The sequence below is a fragment of the Megalops cyprinoides genome, chromosome 25 (genome assembly GCF_013368585.1).
Source record: "Megalops cyprinoides isolate fMegCyp1 chromosome 25, fMegCyp1.pri, whole genome shotgun sequence".
NCBI classification, from domain to species: Eukaryota; Metazoa; Chordata; class Actinopteri; order Elopiformes; family Megalopidae; genus Megalops; species Megalops cyprinoides.
The window spans coordinates 16,058,680-16,072,617 of NC_050607.1; the positions used below are offsets into that span (position 1 = coordinate 16,058,680).

Sequence of the window (13,938 nt, forward strand, 5' to 3'; positions counted from 1 at the left end):
ATTTGACCACATGCAATAAAATGTACGGTCAACGAACAATGGCTGTCTGTGAACTGTGGAGTTTAAAATGCTGAGCTAGTTATTTCTGAAATGGTCATTAATAATGTTTTCAACAAGTGTGATAGTCAACAAGATGTGAAGTTGACAGACATTTAAATAGTACTATTTAATAGTAAGCATATCCTCAAATTATGCTGAAATTCAGAAAAGCCAAAGTGGGTGGCAGTGGTGGAACAGTCACTTAAGCGTAAAGTGGTGGGGGCCAAACATGCAGTGAATATCAGTCATGTAGAGCTGTAGGTTTCACACTGCATTCAGGCTCGCTGTATGCTGAATAATTTGAATGATGGCCTCCAGCCCAACTTGTTCATGGGCCTCAATCATTTATTTGTTAGCTGCGTCTGAACATGACTTTTACACTTGTCTTCTCATACCCATTCATGGCAGAAACACAATGTCTGAAGTATATTTATGACAGTAGATAAAATGCATTTCTCAACATGTATGGTCATTTGTGCCTTCTCGTTTAGTTATACAGGTTACACTGGACGTGAATGATTGTAATTAATTAGTTTGGTGATGTCGTATTAAGCTTTTATTAATTACCCATTAACCGACACATTATCAAAACACGTACGTTTAATGCAGTGTCTGTCTTAGAACAGACAACATTCACCCCTTAAGAATGGCTTGTGCTGATTGATGCACAAGAATTCATTTATGTGGCATGCATAGTATTTACTTTCAGCCACTGAAAAACATTTAATGTTACTAACAGGTCATTCAAAAGAATGACAAAGTTATTTGTCAGTTAATTGATCAATCAATGTGTTATTAATGGTACTTCAATGAGGTACCATTCTGTTAGTTGGGTGGCAGTGTAGCATAGTGGTTAAGGAGCAGGACTTGTAGCTGAAAATATCTGTATAAATGGACAACATTGTAAAAAACTAACTGATGTAAGTTGCTCTGGATAAGAGCATTAGCTAAATGCCAATAATGTAATCTAGTTAATTTAATTGCTATTGCAATTAGCTGATTACGCTTAAACAGCTGAGGCCACTGACCAAAATTTGAGGGGTGAATATTGAAAAACAAGAAAAAGTATTTTGTGTTTCAAGTAGCAGAGACACACATTTGACTCCACATTCCCTCACAGTGAATGTGCAGCAGATAGAAGTGAAATTGAGACCAGATTTCAATGACTAATTCAATCCACTCACTAAAATGAGCACACACAGCTGCCCACTGGGACCAGCACTGCGAAATACTGAACTAGAGAGCAACCCGGTATGCCATTCTGTTAGGTAGCACATAACTAGGGACAGGCTCCAACACTGTTAGCCATCCAGGCTTATAAAAACTTCACTCTGAACACTTGGGATGGGGGTGTTATCGTGACATCACTTATCCTGTGCGATGAGCCGGTCGATCCCATCCCCTTCCAATCATTCAAACAGCGCAACGGCGCCATCTACTGGTCATGCTCTTGGGAGTTCGTTAGGAGCGACTACTGGGGAGAAAAAAAAACACTCGCATCCCTGCCCCCACACATTTCCCATTACGCTGGGAAATAACAACCGAGGGCCGGCATTCCTTTGCTGCTGTTACACTGTAGCTCCGAGATTACGCAGCGGTAGTCCTAAAGAAACATTGTGACAGTGTGGTGATACTAAATTCCTCCTGAACAGCTATTTGTGAGCCACTCTCTGCCTAAAAGGATGGGAGGACAGAAATAAACAATACAGAATGCTACAGTCTGTATCCTTGCCCTTTAATTAAGCAGCAAAAATGATACATTTTATAATATTTTGATGAACAAATGTTCAGAGTTATTGAGAGTTACCAATTAAGTGGCTAACACCTATATGCTTGGGTTACTAGTTGAAATTAAACCCCATGCAGCGATTGACTTCAGCAAGACACGAGAGGGGTCTGGTTGCTCAGTCCTGAGTTGTATAAAAGGTTCACTTTACTGGTTCTTAGTTTCCGACTGTATGTGTCAACTGTAAACCACACTGACAGCCAGAATGCAGTGGTGGTGCATTGTCTGTGACTTTCCTGCCGCTGCTTGTTCCCAGCTGCCTCTGCCTCATTTCCAGGCTCAAAAAAGGTAGCAAAGCACTTCTGTTGATAAATTATTCACTCCACAGGATATTTCCCTAATTGACAGAAGCACGTTATGTGCTCTGGATCAGCACTTCGAGGCCCAGACATGCCACAAGCCTATTGGTATGCTCAGTACATTTACTTGGATAACACTGCCTTAAGTAACACCGTGTAACTTCAAGATAGGTCAGCGTTAATGAGAACCAAATTAAAATGCAAGCCTATTTCGAGGACAATGGAAATTAAAGTCTTAAAAATTCTCCTGAAATTGGGACCCAGTTATCCAAATAGGTCAATATCAGATCATTATCTCACTACTGTGTAGGGCAAATCAGCTTGTTCTTGCTTTATTTTAATAAGACACATATTGTGTGGTAATGTGCTGGCTCATGATGAGAACAATAATGATGATTAATAATACTTTTTAAAGTAAATCTGAAAGGTCTTAGTCTCTTATTACTTAGAGGTCTTAGTTCCTACCCTTACACACTTCTATCCAAGTTGGTCCAAATATGTCATATAGTAATGGCAGCAAACAAAATGTTGGATAGAAAAATACATTTGTGCATGACAAGAACATATAATACATTTTAAAGGAAAAATACAGACAGTATACCTATAATTGAAATAAAAAATGAACAAACAGCTTCTGAAAGCAGGAGGGGGGGGGGGGGGGGTCAAAGGTCACTGGAAAAAGGCATGCCGTTACAGGCAATTCTGTGCAACTGGAGAAGGGGTGTCTCCTGGGTGGGGCATTATTTATTCAAGAGGAGTCCTGGGGTTCTGTTTCAGTGACCTGTTACGATACGATCGGAAACAACATCTGAAGGGTCACAGGCTCAAGTTGTGGGCTGAAGGAGGTGGCTTAACTGGCCTAACTCTAACTGACGTACCAATGTCATGCTTGACCCAGGCTCTGACTTTAGCCCTGGCCCCGCTCACTTGCTGCATTGGTATTTCCAGCTTTGCCTTTATCTTTTAATTTAGTTTCAAGATCACAGTAGCCACAGGAGACCCACAGCTTCTTGCTTCTCCCCACACCACTTGTCGTCTCTATGAGGCATAAGTGAGGAAGCTCTCATAACGACATCCTAGCAAATTAGCCAATTATTAATCTACACAGCAGCGTCCTTTGTTAATATAAAATACATTTAACGATTATTTCACAACGATTTAACAGTGAAATAATTTGACAAATATAACCGTTAGAAGTTAAGAGGAGCTTGGTGATAAATTCTTTTAAGTCCGTTCCACGGACGTTTCTATATTGACTTAGGCCCCTCTTATGGAAACGACTGAAACTCGGTTCACCCGTCATTGGAGAGTGACATCGTTTACAGTGGAAAATGCGTGTGGTGTTAACCTTCGTTTAACCTCCTCGGTTTATTCTTCTTATAAAACACTGCCTGCTAGGTTTTCTCTGGCGTTTTGTGGTTAAAGAGTGGGGGTTTTAGTGAAAGGTTTAGGCTTTTTCCCGGATCCTTGCACCGCGAAATGCAAACCCGTTCCGTCCATCACTTCCACCAGGCAGAACAGTAAGAGCTTTCTGGGACCTCGCTCCGCTTAATATCCAGAGAGGCCAAAACGTTTTTAAGACAGAGATTTATTGAATTCAGTTTACAATAAATTTTAAACGTGGCCCTTCCGTGTATGGCAGCAGGTCCGTAACAGTTGTATTACTAAACTCGGCCATCGAATCTTTATTTTCGATTATTTTCCGAGATGGATTTCAAAATTTCCCAAGACGACTATCAGCGCTCTGAGTTTTGCTCATATCTAAAATCACGAAAGGGCTGACACTGCTTGTTCATACACTGTATCAAAGAACAATGTTTCGATAAAAGCGGTCAGGAGCTTTATCAATGAGGGACAGGTAGGCTAAGTTTAAATGCCTTCGGGGAATTTATGCGCGCTATCTTTCCATGAAAGGCGAGAGCTCATATTTCCTCGAAACACATTTTCCAGGAATATAGAAAACATCTGTGAGAAGTTAGTGACAGCCAATTATTTACATTTGTAAAAAGCTCTAATGGAAATGCTTCGTGTTCCGCAGGTTTAATACATGCTAAAACACGCTGAAAAGGCTATTGAAAACCTTGAATGAATCAACTGGCCAAGTAAAATTTAGGTAACTCTCTTCGGAATTTGTTGAAAGTGGCTCGAATTAATACGCCATTAATTTGTTAACACGGCAATAGAAGAAAAGCGCAGTCGCGTAACCGTCATTTTAAATCAGTATAGCCCGTAACCGTTTTTACAATCATGAGTAATATGTTAGTTTAATCTCCACCTGTGCTTAAGACCGTATTTACTAAGTTAGAAAAAACACCACCGTTTGGTGTACATAGCCTATAATCTCTGCGCTTTTTAAAATCGCTTCTCCTTGCATAAAATGGTAGCGTTTTGGAACTTCGTTACTGCGTCCATACTTTTTGCATCTGTACCAACAGGATCCTTGATCTAAGGAAGTCTGTTTTTTTCAAGTCAATCGCAATCTACATAGCCAAAACTGAACTCACTTTTTATAAGAGAACTGGGTCTATTTCAGAAAGAAAGAAAGAAAATTTACAAATGACACGTTAAATCATTGTAATGGAAATTAATTTGTTGCGCACAGATCCACGTTTGCGTGGAGGCGGCTGGCAGAATCTCGCAAGCAATAAAATTACACGTGCAGTTGTATAAAGCCGCAGCCTAAATATAGCCTTTCTGTCCTATCTGATCAACCCCGCGCTAACAATTCGAATTGTTTTGTTGAACTTTCTTAGCACTTAATGGACGGGTCACAAGTGTCATATACCCCAATGTGATTTTGCGGTTGCACCTGGAATTCAACATATTCCCCCTATTTTAAGTTAAAATATTCGTACTTCTAAGTAATAAGCTCGGCCTTCTAATGTTTAAGACAAAATTGCCCGTGGGGAAAACAAAAACACGTTCAACGAGTGACTATCGCATACCTCCGAAAAGACGCGTAAAACATGACCTATTTTGTTTTCGTGGGATTTGTTGTTTCGTGTAGCCTAACCCTTACGATAATCCATAGGCTAGAGGTTTCCCCGTAGATTTCTTCATTTTTAACCAGATCAGTCATATAGAAAATGACAGAAAAACAAAAATAGCTATATTCATCAAAAACAAATGGCAAAGAATAAACCAACCGTTGTACGCAATTCGATGATTTCAAGTATAGTAACATTTTTGCGATGTAGGCTTGCTATAGTTAGGATTATTTTAATATAGGCTACATTCTCAAACGGATAGACTGTTTAATGGCTTCCACCTTCATAGTTTTTTTTTTTATTTCTTTTCTCAGAAGTTGAAGGGCTTGTGTTGCATCGACGCGCGGTAGCGTAGTGTATGATTTTACATGTCATTCATACATGCAAAATGATTTAAATAAAAAGCGAATAAAGGACTAAATTGTTGCAAAACATTCTCCAAAAAGAATATGTCGTATTATCATTGTTTGAAGACCAATAAAAACGTTACAGTTTTGTTGTGTTCAGCTCCTGTAGCCAATTTGAAAGTGAAATTCTTAAGGAAGCACCGCTAACGTCGAAACACAAGTGAGGAGAGAGGTTGGGTCGGTATCAAACACAGAAACGAATTTAACATCGAGCGCACTGTAAATCATAGAGCATGAAGCAGAACAATTCATTTAGCCTAAAATAATTAAGCAAAATCTGTACATAATTATGCGTGGCGCAACCAATAAAATTCCTGGAAATTTCTAGTTCCTCGCAGTATATGAACATGCTTTTTTGTTTGGAACTTGCATGTTTGTTTTAAAATATAATGTTGGGAAGGGAATTCAGTTCAAGAAAAAAAATGTAATTCTAAAAAGTTCCACTTCAAATGTAACGTTTTAAGATATTGGAGTCTGAATTAACCTATTACTGTCGCGAATTAGACAACCAACACAGAGTAGCCTACTTGCAGGACCGTCTAGTGATCCGCAAATATACTAGGAAGAACAAATAATTTCGTTTTGAAAAGCGCAGCAATTAAAACGAACCCAGTCACATCAGGTATTATTATCATATCCAAACATGAATTAATGATGAAAGGAAGATGTGTTTACAAACATATTCTACATCAATCTGGGTTAAATTGGTGTAACGTAGTTAAACGCAGTCGTTTCACTGAAGTGCAAAAACACAATGGACGCGGAGCCACCTTAAGAAACATGCGTGCGTTCGGCGTCACGTGACACGATTCCTGGAAAGTTCTTGGAAATCGGCCTTTTGTGTACACCAGTGTTTCTTAGGGATTAAGTTATTAAACACACATACACATACACACACCCACGGCAGCGTAAGGAGATCGCTTCGGTGCCGAAGTCACAGGAAAGACGTCGGCACTGGCGGCTGTGATCTACTGCATTTACGCTGGCTAGCCAGCTAGCGAACTGTAACATTTATGCGTGATGTAACTAGCTACGGCGAGCTAAATTCAAGAGGTGAAGACAAAAGGAGTTTGTCAGTCAGCCCAGTCTCCCTCGGCATGTCATATACCGTAGCCTAGCTAGCTCGATCGCCCGCTGATGACATATGGCTTGCTAGGCAGCGACAACAAGGAAATGTTCGAATCCTCCATTTTCTGGAGAAGCTAAACGCGTATATTCGATGCGGCGGAGCGGCAGGTGCCTGGTGCCTTGTGGAGGTGTGCGCTGGGTGCTGGATGTCGCACGGAGTCTGTTCGATGACTTGCTCCAGCCTGACACTGTTTTCTAATGAAGTCCGCACCGAAACAGCGGGGATCTAACACGAATGCCCTGAATCGAGTTTTGCCAGTTCGCATCTTCGAGGTAATCTGGGACATTTCTTGACATGCATGTTCTGAGTTTAAATACACTATGTCAGCTAACCAGCTAAGGTAGACGTTCAATTGTGCGCTTTTTGGCGAGTAAACTACAGGAGTAGCTACATTCGGAATCGATTTCAGGCTTGCTAGCTAGGTCGCCTGTGTTTCATTGACAGTAAATCACCGATGGTCTTGTACTGTACAATGTGGCTTGCTAACATGTAGCTTTTTGATCATGCCACAGAAATGCAATTTGTAGCTATAATATATTGTTACAATTACTGCTAAATACCTATAGCTACAGTTTTGTTTGTGAGTTTAAAGGTACGGAGTGTACAATTGCGACGTCCCAGTTTGGCCAGCTTGTTTGTCAACTAGCTGTCCCGGTTTTGCATCAGATCTTGCAATTAGAAGGTGCGCTGAATCGGTATAATTTTAATGTGTCGCTTGCTAGTTAATTTAAGTAGGCTACTATCGTACTGTTCTGCAAAAGCTAAATTGAATACAGATACTATGGTGTGTATTCTAGCTGGCTTAGTGCATGCACGTGGTTTATTGTTAGTTTTTCGTTTAAGTAACGTTAGACCTGCATTATTCGGTAATAGCGACGCAAGGATAGCTAGCAGCTTAATTGGCTGTGTTATGCCTGAGGATCTCACGCACTACATGACGCGTTAAATACGCTTTGACACCTTCAGTAAATAGCTTTGTTATTCTAGCTTTTGCAGCAACAGCAGCAAGCTTAGTTACACGATGTAGGGTTTTAATTCACGTTCTGGTGACTGTCAAAATAAACGAATGTTTCTTTTGTTTCAGGTCCCAAAATTGCAAGGGAAACGCGGAACCCTGAGATACTTGCTGCTCAAGTTTGGCTGTTTTGGGGGAGAACGTTTCGGAACAAAGTGCACCGTTCGTTGGATGTGTATCGGCGCATTTCAGGGAGTTCTCAAATGACCTGCCATTCCTCCGACTCCACGGAAACCATCGACAATGAGAGAAGATCGGAAACCGAATCCCGTGTGGTAGATTCCGATCAGAGCCGTATCGCCGCAGCCATGAGAGACCTTAAAAAGACAGGTACGACTGTGGACCCTCCATTCGCGGGCTATAATACTGCTGTAGCATCAAGGTCATTGCCTTTGCCTGCGAGAGCAATCGTGCTCTGCACCGTTACCCTCATCGTCTCTCTCTCTCCCTCCAAAATCCCTTTAATAAGTTTTTTTATTTAATTACTGTTTTGGGGTCGGAATACGGACGACACAAGAAATTTCAAAGCACAGGCGGTGCAAGCCTGCAGAAGCTAACACCATGTGTCCATGGTAGTTACTATTTAATATATGGCATTGATTAGTAATATCGAATTGTCAGTTTTGTCACATGTATCCGTATCTGTTCACGTCGTCGTCCACTAGTTTTGAACAATTACCATTGTCTGCTTCTTGTTTTTGAAAAACCCAAAGCGTTCTAGTGTTTATTGGGTCCAGAGTCCCATTTTTTTTCAGTACGGGGTATTGGGGGTACACGGGGTTTGCGCTCATTTCTCATATATGTTGTTTTAAGTGCACCCTGTGCGGACACTGGGGCTTACATATCACATTTCACAGTCGTCGTCTGAGATCGATTTGTTTTTTTGGGTATTTGCTACTTACCTTTTTATATTTATGTTGCACACAGAGAGGTTGTTGATGATGAAATATGAGACACTGCAAAGGCATATGCATAGCTCATTTTTGACGACCATACTACTGACATAAAACAAAAACACACAAACCTCGCACACACTGCATAGTCACAAAAAGCAGCACTCGACGGCAATATTTTAAAATGCCACCGCAAATGGATGAATTCACTTAGCATCTCGCAAAGTTTGAAGTTTCCTGTGCAATAAAAAGACCACCATGACCACTGTTTATTTGAGAAGTATAATGTCGACGAGAGTTTGCCCGTTAGCTAAGTCCCATGACTTATTAAGAGTTTAAGACAAAACGTTTTGACACAAAACATTTCCTGGTATTCAGCTACACAGTATTATGAAGCTGCAAATTATGTATTTATGTAGCACACAGGCCGAAAGTGGAAACGGACAGGAGATAATTAAAAATTCGAAGAATTTAGAATGTTTATAATTTAGAGGGAAATCAGCACTTTGAGAAGTATTTTTAAAATAAAACAGATGTGGTGGTTATAGGTGAACATACTGTCTTAGACCAATGAAATTAAATGAAGAAGTTATTTGTATCCATCCATCTCAATTTCTCTTATGAAAGCAACGTGTGTGTGCGCGCGCGCGCGTGTGGTGACAGATACGCCTGCAATTATTTATTGTACAAGAACTGCAAGAATTTACATTTGTGGAAAAATCCAGTTGTAGAGACTGAACATTTAAACATTTGCATTTTTATGCAGCCACACTCATAAACATATTAGCTACACGGAGAATCTGTTGGAATCCTTATAGGAGACGCACAAATTTTTTCAGTGAGTGTCTGTGCATCATCAGTTTTTCCCCCACTGTACAGGACAAATGAAGCCCGTTTTGCACGGGCTCAAAATGGCAACGGTCCAGATAAAGAGAATGATTCATGTACGATCGCTGAGGTTCGTATTTAAGGTCGCCTGTGTTCATTTTTCGATACCAGTTACAATTGCTAAATATTTTAAGGTAGCGTTGCGTTTTTATTCATAACCCGCATAAAGATGTTTGCTTGAGGTTTTTTGTTTGTTTCGTTTTGGTTCTGAAACTGGAAGAGGAAAAGGAAAATATTCTTGCAGTTTTTCCTCCGGAGGAGAGAGTCAAGGACGGAACGTGCGCATGTCCCGTAACGCATGATGTGCTAAAGAGATCCTTATCGAGCCACGTTCCCAGAGGCACGCGGTGCGCGCCTTTCAGCCAAGCAGATTAATTGCTTTAATTGTTAAATTGCCGACACTCTTTATATACATCCCCCGAGTAATTGCCAGTCAGATTATCTTTTGCTATAACTTTTTGATTTTCACCTGTGCTTTTCTGTTTTGTTTTTGGTTTTTGGTTAAAAGGAGGGATTTTGGAATAAAGATGATAGTCAATCATGATGATAGTCATGAGAGCAATGATTAAACTCGTTCAGAAGTCTGAAAGCATAGGACTTGCCACTGGACAATGCAGATGTTAAAACTTCACTATCCAGGTTTCTGCACAATGCAAACATCCATGCTAACATTAATATTTAATTTGAACCTGATTTAAAATTCAGAATTTCTAGAATTATTTTATTACTTTGTTAGAAAAAATTCCCGATATCCAAAAGATGTTGTTTAGGCCCTTTCAAGATTTTCTTACAAAATATAGGAAAAAAATAAGTAGAGACTAAGATGAAAATTCTGCTTTTCCACTTTCATCTTTATGTATTATTTCATTTTAAAGAAACAAAAATTTATGGAATTAATGAAAGTAAGTAACAATTCTTTGAAGTTGTTATTCAAAGTTAAGGCCATATCAACACACAGGGGGATTTAACTGCATCCCTTGCGTTTTAGGACACCACATGTCCTCAGATTGGCTTCTGAAATGATATCAAATGTCTTTGCAAGAAGCAGATAGAAAGTTATTCACTTCCTCTCTGCTATTATTGGATATTTTTATTGGGTATTTTGGTGTCACTTGTTCACTTGTTTGATGTGCTTGACTGAGGATGGAGCCACAAACCTTTTTGATTTCCCAAATGATCTTACTGTGTATATTTTACTATTTTGAAAACAATCTTTATTTTTCCATGTATCATACACAGATGTAAATGTAATGTAATGCAGCATTGATCATACCCAATACTAAATATGCGCTACACAGGGCAACCACATTTCAGATATCAAGCTTTGAGGGACACCACAACAAATCAGATTTAATAAGATTATCCTAGAATTCATTGTAAAAGTACTTAACTGAAAAAAGCTTACCCCATTTCTGTAGGATGCGTTTCTGGTTTTGACAGATATGTTTCTACAAATATCTGCAAAAAAAAAAAAAAAATCTTACTCAGAAAGGAAGTCATTCCAGTTTCTCCTTTTTCTTTGGTCACGGGTTGTTTGGTGTCAACTTGTAGTTTACCAGAATCATACTTTAACCAGAATCTTTGTGTGGTATTATTGCAAAAATATTGTCTTGAGAATTCTCAGTATGGCTAAACATTTTGTTCTCTGTGTATAAAGTTTCTACTGTGCATATCTCACCGCCATCAGGACCATCAGAGAACATTCAGAAAAAATAACGGTTTGACGTCCCGCTTGTTAATCCTGTTCCACACTCCATTATTACTTTTAGAAGGGACAGAGAAGGGTAAATGTTTTTATAAATCTGTCATTTTGAAAAAATGTTCTGTTTGCAACAAGCTTAACTTGGTTGCGTAGAAACACATAAATGCAGTATACCACCGGGTTGGGGTGAAATTGTTTAGGGTTTTTTTGGGGGTGGGGGCACTTTAGTTCAGTGTGACTGAGCCAGGTTAAGGTCATCTGCTAAGTGTATAAAAATAACATAGAACTGATTCGAAGCAGGAATTGCATACAACTTGACATCCAAATGAGGGCAATCAAAGGGTAATTTACGATTGCTTAAGAACCGGATTGCATGCCAGCACCAGATTCACTCAGATCACCGTGTCCTTAACTCTTAGTGACAAATTTGAACTTTTTCGATTTTTTTCACCCACACATTTTTGTTGAAAGTCACCGGTTGCTGAATTATTAAATACTAAACATTTTCAAAAATGCAACACTTACTAAAGTTCATCACTCAACGTTAAGGACAAAAGCATATTGCGATTACAATGAAACTGAGTTTTATAGATGAGGGTGGAGCACAAATGAAGAGTAGCATATGCTATGACTTACAGGCAGCAGGTTGGTGAATATAAAGCATTCACATAAATAGCATACATGCTATTGGATGTACATATCTTCGCTTACTGGGCACACGTCACAAATGACTATATGTCTGGTGACATCCCTGCCCAAGATAATTAGCTGATATGGTCTAATTTTCACATGGAGAGTTGGTAATTGCCCATTTGTTAATTATTTTTATAATGAATTGTAGCATCACGTTAATGTGTGGCCTCAAGCAAAGGTGGAGATTCAAGGTGGCGTTTCATATAAGTAAACTGGAGACATGTGGCTGGAATTAAAGCCAGTTAGCTAACTTGCTGCTATATATAGTAGCTATATATATAGCAGTAAGATAGGATCACTGGCCAGCTAGTTGGTTTACTAGCAAGATCATTTAAAATGTAGTGATGTTTTCGGTCTTCATTGATCATTATAACCCCCCAGCTCGCTACATTTGTGATTGCCCACAAAAGTTTTTGAAAGTTTCTCTTGCTTTGTAATCGGTAAATTGAGATTAAGCAGGACCTCTCATGAAGGTTTGTCTGATTGGAATACACACACAGTCGAATAGATCCAAACAAATCCTCTAGGATCTCCAATTCTGTGTTTTCAGGTGACACTAACGGTCAAAAGAAAAAGAAAAACTTGAATTCTGCAGAGTTGCCCTCCACCTGCTAATTGAGCTCACACGTCCTCAGGTGTTGGTTGAACATCCCATATCATTATCTCATATTTGGTGGAGTAAGTCAAAAGATGAAGGAATGTGAAGGTACAGGTTGCTACATAACAGAGCTAAGGTATTAATATTGAGGGTACATAAATTGGTTTAATAACCACATATTGCCATTTTACAGAGCTACGAAACTAAGATATGAGTGTAATGGGGTGAAGTTACTGGAGAATTTATGTATACTGTAGAGCAGATGTTAGCAGCAAGTAAGGCTCAGACATTAATTTGCGTGTATTCTTGTGGTCCAGGGTGGTATTGGGGAAGCCTGACCGCAAACGAAGCCAAAGAGATCCTCCAGGATGCGCCTGAGGGAACCTTCCTCCTACGCGACAGCTCCCAGCAGGACTACCTGTTCACCATCTCCGCCATGACCTCCGCAGGCCCCACCAACCTGCGCATTGAGTACAAGGAGGGAAAGTTCAAGCTGGACTCGGTGGTGCTGGTCAAGCCCAAGCTGAAGCAGTTCGACAGCGTGGTGCACCTGGTGGAGCACTACGTCCTTCTGTCCCGGACCTCTACCAGGGGCGGCAGCAGCGGGGGCGGGGGTGGAGTCACGGGCGGGGGCGGAGTCACAGGCACAGGTGAGCCCTCACCGGCCCTGACCCCGCCCAACGGGGCGGTGCAGCTCCTCCTGACCACGCCCGTGTACGCGGCCATGCCTTCACTGCAACATCTCTGCCGCATCTCCATCAACAAGGTGACCAGACAGGTTCAGGACCTGCCCCTGCCGAACAGGCTCAAGGATTACCTGTCGGACTACGCCTACCATGTCTGACGCGGAGCGCCCCCCGATGGACCGGAGTCCTCCGAACCTTTCCTCCCGTCGCGACACGGGAATTTGACACTGCGCACGTGACGTTTTAAGAGCTCGCAATTTTTTTTTTTTTAATTATTATTATTATTTTTTTTGGTACTGTAAGCAGAAAATGGAAATGTTTTTCAGTCCATTTCATGATGATGCAAGTGCATTTATAAAATTAACCCAAGCAATATTCAAAAAAATGTTCCTGTTCTGTCTCCTCATCTCTCCCTCTCTGTCTTCTTTTCCATCCTTACGTTTTCTTCCAAGACATCAAAAGTTGCACGTCCAAAGAGGTATTGAAAGTTGCAGATTTTCAGATGTGAGATGCAGTACCAGTCAAAAGTCTTGACACAAATTTTATTCCTTATTTTTATTATTTTCCACATTTTAGAATAATAGTAAATACAAAACTATGAAATAACACAAATGGAAATGCAGTGACCAAAAATTGTCAAACAAAGCAAATATAAAATCTTATATTTGATATTTTCTTCAAAGTACCCAAAAAAATTTTAAATGCTTTTTTTGGGAAAGAAATTCATACACAGGGATGAACATCACCATTTATACTGAAACAAATTTCAAGCATTTAAGCATAAGTCTTTAGATCAAAATGTCTCTGAGTACATGT

At 40.1% G+C, this 13,938-nt stretch overlaps 1 protein-coding gene across 1 annotated transcript; it reads left to right on the forward strand.

The window, feature by feature from the left end:
- The first annotated feature begins 6,382 nt into the window (after positions 1-6,382).
- LOC118772173 (suppressor of cytokine signaling 2-like) lies at positions 6,383-13,686 on the forward strand. The gene is made up of 3 exons (XM_036520468.1): positions 6,383-6,919; positions 7,732-7,992; positions 12,754-13,686. The coding sequence occupies exons 2-3, from the start codon at positions 7,866-7,868 to the stop codon at positions 13,278-13,280; spliced, it is 654 nt and encodes a 217-aa protein (XP_036376361.1). The 5' UTR covers positions 6,383-6,919; positions 7,732-7,865; the 3' UTR covers positions 13,281-13,686.
- The last annotated feature ends 252 nt before the right edge of the window (positions 13,687-13,938 follow it).

Excerpts from the sequence above, each read along its gene's own strand:
- LOC118772173 (XM_036520468.1), top strand. The coding sequence starts at position 7,866 with ATGACCTGCCATTCCTCCGACTCCACGGAAACCATCGACAATGAGAGA. Across the intron at positions 7,993-12,753 it reads GAGAGACCTTAAAAAGACAG|GGTGGTATTGGGGAAGCCTG; the intron begins GTACGACTGTGG and ends CTTGTGGTCCAG.